General features: G+C 41.1%; 1 protein-coding gene across 3 annotated transcripts in view; it reads right to left on the minus strand.

The window, feature by feature from the left end:
* Nucleotides 1-1,135: 1,135 nt before the first annotated feature.
* The window catches only part of LOC110510457 (breast cancer metastasis-suppressor 1 homolog), a 15,307-nt gene continuing 5,176 nt past the window's right edge, over nt 1,136-11,266 (minus strand). For 2 of the 3 annotated variants that reach the window (XM_036958328.1, XM_036958329.1), the window contains exons 5-9: nt 11,095-11,266; nt 10,178-10,264; nt 5,222-5,286; nt 5,004-5,117; nt 1,136-4,143 (exon numbers count right to left, since the gene is read on the minus strand). The exon at nt 11,095-11,266 is cut by the window's right edge and continues 5 nt beyond it. In XM_036958328.1, coding sequence (XP_036814223.1) covers nt 5,028-5,117; nt 5,222-5,286; nt 10,178-10,264; nt 11,095-11,266 — 414 coding nt within the window. In that variant the 3' untranslated portion in view covers nt 1,136-4,143; nt 5,004-5,027. The remainder of the gene's footprint in view (nt 4,144-5,003; nt 5,118-5,221; nt 5,287-10,177; nt 10,265-11,094) is intronic. The other variant, XM_036958330.1, reaches the window with a different exon arrangement.

Below are 11,266 nucleotides of genomic sequence, written 5' to 3' on the forward strand. Positions count from 1 at the left end.
TATACAGTAGAGGCTATACAGTAGAGAGGCTCTATACAGTAGAGAGGCTATAAACAGTAGAGAGGCTATATACAGTAGAGAGGCTATATACAGTAGAGAGGCTCTATACAGTAGAGAGGCTATATACAGTAGAGAGGCTATATACAGTAGAGAGGCTATATACAGTAGAGAGGCTCTATACAGTAGAGAGGCTCTATACAGTAGAGAGGCTATATACAGTAGAGAGGCTATATACAGTAGAGAGGCTATATACAGTAGAGAGGCTATATACAGTAGAGAGGCTATATACAGTAGAGGCTATACAGTAGAAAGGCGCTATACAGTAGAGAGGCTCTATACAGTAGAGAGGCTATATACAGTAGAGGGGGGGGGGGGGGGGCGCACAATGCAAATAGTCTGGGTAACCATTGGTTAACTGTTCAGGAGTCTTATGGCTCGGGGGTAAAAACTGTTGAGAAGCCTTTTTGTCCTAGACTTGGCACTCTTGTACCGCTTGCCATACGGTAGTAGAGAGAACAGTCTATGACTGGGGGGGCTGGGGTCTTTGACAATTCTTAGGGCCTTCCTCTGACACCGCCTGGTGTAGAGGTCCTGGACGGCAGGCAGCTTAGCCCCAGTGATGTACTGGGCCGTTCACACTACACTCTGTAGTGCCTTGCGGTCGGAGGCCGAGCAGTTGCCATACGAGGCAGTGATGCAACCAGTCAGGATGCTCTCGATGGTGCAGCTGTAAAACCTTTTGAGGATCTGAGGACCCATGCCAAATATTTTTATTTTCCTGATGGGGAACTCTCTCTCTCTCTCTCTCACACACCTCTCTCTCTCACACACACCCCCCTCTCTATCGCTCTCTCTCTCACACACACCTCTCTCTCTACCTCTCTCTCACACACACCTCTCTCTCTCCCTCTCTCTCACACACACCTCTCTCTCTCCCTTTCTCTCACACACACCTCTCTCTCTCCCTCTCTCTCTCACACCTCTCTCTCTCGTCATTGTAAATAAGAATTTGTTCTTAAATGACTTTTGTAGTTAAATAAAGGTTCAATTAAAACAATATATAAATACATTTTAAAAAACACTTCTCTCACGCACAAATAAAATAATGAGGAAACAGTAATAACGTAGGAAACCCTTCATCTCATAAAATATTTAATCATTATTTCTTATTAAATTGTTATAAATAAATGGTCGTTAATAAAAAACAGCTTAAATAAAACAACCATCATCGTCATAGAAACAGTATAAATGACAGTGGTAATAGGTTTAGTTCAGTGGTTTGTATTGCAGTGTTTTCCCTACCATTGTAGCCTGAAGGCGGGGCCTTTCACTCTGGTTAAAGAGACCTTAAATGTTGATTCAGTGGCCTTTTTTTCCACCTTCTTCCTGGGAAATAATCTCAAGGGGAAAACTAGTAGTATTTCAAGGTTAGATTTCATTTCGTTTTTTTTTGTAACAAAAAATATATATTTGACCAGAGAGAGAATGTGGGATCTTTTTTTTTCTTTCTGAAGTGCAAATTGTTAGAGCTGGGCCTAAAACAAATGTTTTGGTATCAGACATAGACCTGTCATAGACCTGTCATAGACCTGTCATAGACCTGCCATAGACCTGTCATAGACCTGCCATAGACCTGTCATGGACCTGTCATAGACCTGAGATTGACCTGTCATAGACCTGTCATAGACCTGCCATAGACCTGCCATAGACCTGCCATTGACCTGTCATAGACCTGCCATTGACCTGTCATAGACCTACCATAGACCTGTCATAGACCTGCCATGGACCTGTCATAGACCTGTCATAGACCTGCCATAGACCTGCCATAGACCTGTCATAGACCTGTCATGGACCTGTCATAGACCTGAGATTGACCTGTCATAGACCTGCCATAGAACTGTCATAGAACTGCCATTGACCAGTCATAGACCTGCCATAGACCTGCCATTGACCTGTCATAGACCTGCCTTAGACCTGTCATAGACCTGTCATAGACCTGCCATTGACCTGTCATAGACCTGCCATAGACCTGCCATTGACCTGTCATAGACCTGTCATAGACCTGCCATAGACCTGCCATAGAACTGTCATAGACTTGTCATAGACCTGCCATAGACCTGCCATGGAGCTGTCATAGACCTGTCATAGACCTGCCATTAACCTGTCATAGACCTGCCATTGACCTGTCATAGACCTGCCATAGAACTCACATAGAACTGTCATAGACCTGTCATAGACCTGCCATAGACCTGTCATAGACCTGCCATAGACCTGTCATAGACCGGTCATAGACCTGCCATAGACCGGTCATAGACCTGCCATAGACCTGCCATTGACCTGTCATAGACCTGCCATTGACCTGTCATAGACCTATCATAGACCTGTCATAGACCTGCCATGGACCTGTCATAGACCTACCATAGACCTGTCATGGACCTGTCATAGACCTGAGATTGACCTGTCATAGACCTGCCATAGAACTGTCAAAGACCTGCCATTGACCAGTCATAGACCTGCCATAGACCTGCCATTGACCTGTCATAGACCTGCCATAGAACTGTCATAGACCTGCCATTGACCTGCCATAGAACTGTCATAGACCTGTCATAGACCTGCCATAAAACTGTCTTAGACCTGCCATTGACCTGCCATAGAACTGTCATAGACCTGCCATTAACCTGTCATAGACCTGCCATTTACCTGTCCTAGACCTGCCATAGAACTGTCATAGACCTGCCATTGACCTGCCATAGAACTGTCATAGACCTGCCATTAACCTGTCATAGACCTGCCATTGACCTGCCATAGAACTGTCATAGACCTGCCATTAACCTGTCATAGACCTGCCATTTACCTGTCCTAGACCTGCCATAGAACTGTCATAGACCTGCCATTGACCTGCCATAGAACTGTCATAGACCTGTCATAGACCTGCCATAGAACTGTCATAGACTTGTCATAGACCTGCCATAGACCTGCCATGGACCTGTCATAGACCTGTCATAGACCTGCCATTAACCTGTCATAGACCTGTCATAGACCTGCCATTGACCTGTCATAGACCTGCCATTGACCTGCCATTGACCTGCCATTGACCTGTCATAGACCTGTCATAGACCTGTCATAGACCTGCCATAGACCTGCCATAGAACTGTCATAGACCTGCCATTAACCTGTCATAGACCTGCCATTTACCTGTCCTAGACCTGCCATAGAACTGTCATAGACCTGCCATTGACCTGCCATAGAACTGTCATAGACCTGTCATAGACCTGCCATAGAACTGTCATAGACTTGTCATAGACCTGCCATAGACCTGCCATGGACCTGTCATAGACCTGTCATAGACCTGCCATTAACCTGTTATAGACCTGCCATTGACCTGTCATAGACCTGCCATAGAACTGTCATAGACCTGCCATTGACCTGCCATAGACCTGCCATAGACCTGTCATAGACCTGCCATTGACCTGTCATAGACCTGTCATAGACCTGTCATAGACCTGTCATAGACCTGTCGTAAGAATGTCATAAAGCTACCTAAGTTGTTGAAATATTTTTATAATTCAAATATCCATTAAAATGTCAAAGTAATACAAACAGGCTCAGCAGCGATACATACATTTTACTCTGTATATTATAAATACATTTTACTCTGTGAATTATAAATACATTTTACTCTGTATATTATAAATACATTTTGCTCTGTGAATTATAAATACATTTTACTCTGTGAATTATAAATACATTTTACTCTGTGAATTATAAATACATTTTACTCTCTTTTCTGTCCCATACTTTTTTATGGACATTTGAATTATAAATACATTTCTAAGTCACCCCAAACTGTTGAAAGGTATATTGAGATCTGGGTCTGGCTGGTTATTAAAGTGCAGGACCCTACTGAACAGGACCCTACTGAACAGGACCCTACTGAACAGGACCCTACTGAGCAGGACCCTACTGAGCAGGACCCTACTGAACAGGACCCTACTGAACAGGACCCTACTGAAGTGCTTTGTATTATCTATAAGTCTCAAACTGGCCTGTGTTTAAGGCTGTTCTGTTGTTGTGGTTTCTCTTCTGCAGCGCCGAGACTTTGGTTTGTCTAGACGTCTGCGACACTCCTCTGTTATCACCGCTCTGAGAGAGGGAGGTCGAGAGAGAGAGAGAGAGAGAGAGAGAGAAGGGGGAGAGAGAGAAGGGGGGGAGAGAGAGAGAGAGATAGAAAGAGAGAGAAGGGGGAAAGAGAGAGAAAGAGCGAGAGAGAAAGAGAGAGAGAGAGGAAGAGAGGGGGGAGAGAGAGAGAAGGGGGGAGAGAGAGAGAGACAGAGAGAAAGAGAAAGGGGGGAGAGAGAGAAGGGGGAGAGAGAGAGAGAGAGAGAGAGAGGGAGAGGGGGGCGAGAGAGAGAGACAGAGAGAGAGGGTGGAGAGAGAGAGAGAGAGAGGGAGAGAGAGACAGAGACAGATAGAGATACATATAGACAGAGATAGATAGATAGAGAGACAGAGAGATAGAGACGGAGAGACAGAGAGACAGATAGAGACACAGAGAGAGAGAGAGAGAGAGAGAGAGAGATACATATAGACAGAGAGACAGAGAGATAGAGACAGAGAGACAGAGACAGATAGAGAGAGAGAGAGAGAGCGAGAGAGAGAGAGAGAGAGAGAGAGAGGGGGGGAGAGAGAGAGAGAAAGGGAGAGAGAGACAGAGACAGAGATACATATAGACAGAGATAGATAGAGAGACAGAGAGATAGAGACAGAGACAGATAGAGAGAGAGAGACAGAGACAGATAGAGAGAGAGAGATAGAGAGAGAGAGACAGATAGAGAGAGAGAGAGAGATACCACTTTAAACTTTACACTATTACCTAAGAATAAGTACTTCTCCAGTTCAGCTTCTACTTTTGTCTCCAAGAAGAAGAAGAAGTTATTTTGACGGAGATTATAGATGTATAATAGCAGTGTGTTTGACTGATAAACCCTCTCACACAAACTTACTGTCCGTTTTTTTCCTGAATGGCATCAGTGCTGCTTTAGCCTGAAAGACAGACAGATGGTTTGGGATGAGTTGGACCGCAGAGTGAAGGAAAAGCAGTGGGAAGACCTTCCAGACTGTTGGAATAGCATTCCAGGTGAAGCTGGTTGAGAGAATACCAAGAGTGTGCAAAGCTGTCATCAAGGCATTCATATTAACAGTGAATGATAAAGATATGTACCTTCTGTATAACTGCCCAGTCTTCCAGGATATCAATGTCTCTCAACATGTAGACGATGAACGGGCCTGAGAGAGAGAGAGAGAGAGAGAGAGAGAGAGAGAGAGAGAGAGAGAGAGAGAGAGAGAGAGAGAGAGAGAGAGAGAGAGATTAAACTACCAGAACCCACTGGATTCTCCAATTACATTGAATGAACTACAGGACAAAATACAAACCCTCCAACCCAAAAAGGCCTGTGTTGTTGATGGTATCCTTAATTAAATTATAAAATATACAGACCACAAATTCCAATTGGCTATACGTAAACTCTTTAACATCATCCTCAGCTATGGCATCTTCCCCAATATTTGGAACCAAGGACTGATCACCCCAATCCACAAAAGTGGAGACAAATTTGACCCCAATAACTACCGTGGGATATGAGTCAACAGCAACATTTGCATTATCATTAACAGCAGACTCGTACATTTCCTCAGTGAACCAATATCTAGAGTAAATGTCAAATTGTCTATTTACCAAAATACCGTACGACAGACCACGTAATCACCCTGCACACCCTAATTGACAACCAAACAAACCAAAACAAAGGCAAAGTCTTCTCATGCTTTGTTGATTTTTTTAAAAAGCCTTTGATTCATTTTGGCACGAGGGTCTGCTGTACAAACTGATGGAAAGTGGTGTTGGAGGGAAAAACATACGACATTATAAAATCCATGTACACAAACAACAAGTGTGATGTTAAAATTGGCAAAAAACACACATTTCTTTCCACAGAGTCGTGGGGTGAGACAGGGATGCAGCTTAAGCCCCACCCTTTTCAACATATATATCAACGAATTGGCGCGGGCACTAGAAAAGTCTGCAGCACCCGGCCTCACCCTACTAGAATCCGAAGTCAAATGTCTACTGTTTGCTGATGATCTGGTGCTTCTGTCACCAACCAAGGAGGGCCTACAGCAGCACCTAGATCTTATGCACAGATTCTGTCAGACCTGGGCTCTGACAGTAAATCTCACTAAGACCAAAATAATGGTGTTCCAAAAAAGGTCCAGTCGCCAGGACCACAAATACAAATTCCATCTAGACAACGTTGCCCTAGAGCACACAAAAAACTATACATACCTCGACCCAAACATCAGCACAACAATAAAATACTCCTAAAATGCTTGAATCCGCTATAGAACCATTGCCTTCTATGGTTGTGAGGTCTGGGGTCCGCTCACCAACCAGGAAGTCACAAAATGGGACAAACACCAAATTGAAGAACTGCATACAGAATTCAGGAAAAAACATCCTCATAAAACCCCAAATAATGCACACAGAGCAGAATTAGGACAATTCTCGCTCAAATCCAGAAAGTTTCATTCAACAACCACCTAAAAGGAAGCGATGCCTACACTTTCCATCACAAAGCCATTACCCACAGAGAGATGAACTTGGAGAAGATTCTAATTCCCTAAGATTCTATTCCCTAAGATTATATTCCCTAAAATTCTATTCCCTAATATTATATTCCCTAAGATTCTATTCCCTAAAATTCTATTCTCTAAGATTCTAATTCCCTAATATTATATTCCCTAAGATTATATTCCCTAAAATTCTATTCCCTAAAATTCTATTCTCTAAGATTCTAATTCCCTAATATTATATTCCCTAAGATTATATTCCCTAAAATTCTAATTCCCTCAGATTCTATTCCCTAATATTATATTCCCTAAGATTATATTCCCTAAAATTCTAATTCCTTAAGATTCTAATTCCCTCAGATTCTATTCCCTAAGATTATATTCCCTAAAATTCTATTCCCTAAAATTATATTCTCTAAGATTCTAATTCCCTAATATTATATTCCCTAAGATTATATTCCCTAAAATTCTATTCCCTAAAATTATATTCTCTAAAATTCTAATTCCCTAATATTATATTCCCTAAAATTATATTCCCTAAGATTCTATTCCCTAAAATTCTAATTCCCTCAGATTCTATTCCCTAATATTATATTCCCTAAGATTATATTCCCTAAAATTCTAATTCCTTAAGATTCTAATTCCCTCAGATTCTATTCCCTAATATTATATTCCCTAAAATTATATTCCCTAAGATTATATTCCCTAAGATTATATTCCCTAAGATTATATTCCCTAAAATTCTAATTCCTTAAAATTCTAATTCCCTCAGATTCTATTCCCTAATATTATATTCCCTAAGATTATATTCCCTAAAATTATATTCCCTAAGATTCTAATTCCTTAAGATTCTAATTCCCTAAGATTCTATTCCTTAAGATTCTATTCCCTAAGACTCTAATTCCTTAAAATTCTAATTCCCTCAGATTCTATTCCCTAATATTATATTCCCTAAAATTATATTCCCTAAGATTATATTCCCTAAGATTCTAATTCCTTAAGATTCTAATTCCCTAAGATTCTATTCCTTAAGATTCTATTCCTTAAGATTCTATTCCCTAAGATTATATTCCCTAAGATTATATTCCCTAAGATTCTATTCCTTAAGATTCTATTCCCTAAGATTCTAATTCCCTCAGATTCTATTCCCTAATATTATATTCCCTAAGATTATATTCCCTAAGATTCTAATTCCCTAAAATTCTATTCCCTAAGATTATATTCCCTAAACTAGCTGGCCATGGGGCTCTGTTAACCTGTAAAAGATTCCACTCTGCCAGCCGGTACAGGAACTCTGTTCACAAACACAAACAGACCCCACAAAGCCTCACCGTTGTTCCTGTACCCAAGAATGCAAAGGTTAACTGAACTAAATGACTATGTAGCACTCACTTCTGTCACCATGAAGTGCTTTGAGAGACTAGTCAAGGATCATATCACCTCCACCTTACCTGTCACCCTAGACCCACTACAAATGTGCATACTGCCCCAATAGATGCACAGACGATGCAATCACCATCACACTGCATACTGCCCTATCCCACCTGGACAAGAGGAATACCTATGTAAGAATGCTGTTCATTGACTACAACTCAGCAAGGAAGAGTGGAGTAGTGAGGTGGAATATGTATATCATACAGGTGTTGAAGGAGGAGTGGAGTAGTGAGGTGGAATATGTACATCATACAGGTGTTGAAGGAGGAGTGGAGTCGTGAGGTGGAATATGTACATCATACAGGTGTTGAAGGAGGAGTGGAGTAGTGAGGTGGAATATGTACATCATACAGGTGTTGAAGGAGGAGTGGAGTAGTGAGGTGGAATATGTACATCATACAGGTGTTGAAGGAGGAGTGGAGTAGTGAGGTGGAATATGTACATCATACAGGTGTTGAAGGAGGAGTGGAGTAGTGAGGTGGAATATGTACATCATACAGGTGTTGAAGGAAGAGTGGAGTAGTGAGGTGGAATATGTACATCATACAGGTGCTGAAGCAGGAGTGGAGTAGTGAGGTGGAATATGTACATCATACAGGTGTTGAAGGAGGAGTGGAGTAGTGAGGTGGAATATGGAGGAAGAGAGATACATATTACCAGACACTAGAAGGTTTAGAGAGATAAATATTACCAGACACTAGAAGGTTTAGAGAGATAAATATTACCAGACACTAGAAGGTTTAGAGAGATAAATATTACCAGACACTAGAAGGTTTAGAGAGATAAATATTACCAGACACTAGAAGGTTTAGAGAGATAAATATTACCAGACACTAGAAGGTTTAGAGAGATAAATATTACCAGACACTAGAAGGTTTAGAGAGATAAATGTTACCAGACACTAGAAGGTTTAGAGAGATAAATATTACCAGACACTAGAAGGTTTAGAGAGATAAATGTTACCAGACACTAGAAGGTTTAGAGAGATAAATATTACCAGACACTAGAAGGTTTAGAGAGATAAATGTTACCAGACACTAGAAGGTTTAGAGAGATAAATGTTACCAGACACTAGAAGGTTTAGAGAGATAAATATTACCAGACACTAGAAGGTTTAGAGAGATAAATATTACCAGACACTAGAAGGTTTAGAGAGATAAATATTACCAGACACTAGAAGGTTTAGAGAGATAAATATTACCAGACACTAGAAGGTTTAGAGAGATAAATATTACCAGACACTAGAAGGTTTAGAGAGATAAATATTACACGACACTAGAAGGTTTAGAGAGATAAATATTACCAGACACTAGAAGGTTTAGAGAGATAAATATTACCAGACACTAGAAGGTTTAGAGAGATAAATGTTACCAGACACTAGAAGGTTTAGAGAGATAAATGTTACCAGACACTAGAAGGTTTAGAAAGATAAATGTTACCAGACACTAGAAGGTTTAGAGAGATAAATATTACCAGACACTAGAAGGTTTAGAGAGATAAATGTTACCAGACACTAGAAGGTTTAGAGAGATAAATGTTACCAGACACTAGAAGGTTTAGAGAGATAAATGTTACCAGACACTAGAAGGTTTAGAGAGATAAATATTACCAGACACTAGAAGGTTTAGAGAGATAAATATTACCAGACACTAGAAGGTTTAGAGAGATAAATATTACCAGACACTAGAAGGTTTAGAGAGATAAATGTTACCAGACACTAGAAGGTTTAGAGAGATAGATATTACCAGACACTAGAAGGTTTAGAGAGATAAATATTACCAGACACTAGAAGGTTTAGAGAGATAAATATTACCAGACACTAGAAGGTTTAGAGAGATAAATATTACCAGACACTAGAAGGTTTAGAGAGATAGATATTACCAGACACTAGAAGGTTTAGAGAGATAAATATTACCAGACACTAGAAGGTTTAGAGAGATAAATATTACCAGACACTAGAAGGTTTAGAGAGATAAATATTACCAGACACTAGAAGGTTTAGAGAGATAAATATTACCAGACACTAGAAGGTTTAGAGAGATAAATATTACCAGACACTAGAAGGTTTAGAGAGATAAATATTACCAGACACTAGAAGGTTTAGAGAGATAAATATTACCAGACACTAGGGCTTTCTTCTTCTTCTCCGGACCGGACAAACTCCTCCTTTTACACTTCCTCCCCTTTACCCCATCACTCCACCACTCTGAGAGAGAGCGAGAGAGAGAGAGAGAGAGAGAGAGAGAGAGAGAGAGAGAGAGATAGAAAGTTAGAGAAAGAGAGTGAGAGGAAGAGACAGAAAAAGAGTTAGAGAAAGCAAGAGAGAGTTAGGGAGAGAATTAGAGAAAGATAGAGAGAGAGCGAGAGAGAGAAAGAGAGAGAGGGAGTTAGAGAAAGATAGAGAGCGTTAGGGAGAGAGAGAGAGTTAGAGAAAGAGAGAGAGTGCGAGAGAGAGAGAGAGAGAGAGCGAGAGAGAGAAAGAGAGAGAGAAAGAGAGTTAGAGAAAGAGAGTGAGAGCGAGAGAGAAAGAGAGAGAGAGTTAGGGAGAGAGAGAGTTAGAGAAAGAGAGAGAGTGCGAGAGAGAGAGAGGGAGCGAGAGAGAGAAAGAGAGAGAGAAAGAGAGTTAGAGAGAGAGAGAGAAAGAGAGAGAGAGTTAGGGAGAGAGAGAGTTAGAGAAAGATAGAGAGAGCGAGAGAGGGAGAGAGTTAGAGAGAGAGGGAGAGTTAGAGATAGAGAGAGAGAAAGAGAGAGAGTTAGAGAAAGAGGGTGAGTGCGAGAGAGAGAAAGAGAGAGAGAGTTAGAGAAAGCGACAGAGAGTTAGGGAGAGAGAGAGAGAAAATTAGAGAAAGATAAAGAGAGCGAGAGAGAGGGAGAGAGTTAGAGAAAGATAGAGAGCGCGAGAGAGAGAGAGAGAGCGAGAGAGAGAGAGAGATTCATTCCTGAAATAAAAACATGTACTGTAGGTGACATTGGTGTCTTCAGTTCATAGGCAAGGTTAGTCATTACGTGGGCTCTGATGTGCATCTGTCTGTGTACCTGAGGTGAGGTCCCCACTCTGACTATCCTCCTCCAGCCGTCTGATCTTGTCCAGCAGTTCTGTCTTCATAGCATCGAACAACAAGTTTCTCTCGCTCTCCAGATGTTGTCGAGCTCCCTGTAGATCACACTCATACTTGTGTTTGACCATCTGCAGACACAGGTCTCTGTA

Source organism: Oncorhynchus mykiss, chromosome 21 (assembly GCF_013265735.2).
Source record: "Oncorhynchus mykiss isolate Arlee chromosome 21, USDA_OmykA_1.1, whole genome shotgun sequence".
Lineage (NCBI taxonomy): Eukaryota > Metazoa > Chordata > Actinopteri > Salmoniformes > Salmonidae > Oncorhynchus > Oncorhynchus mykiss.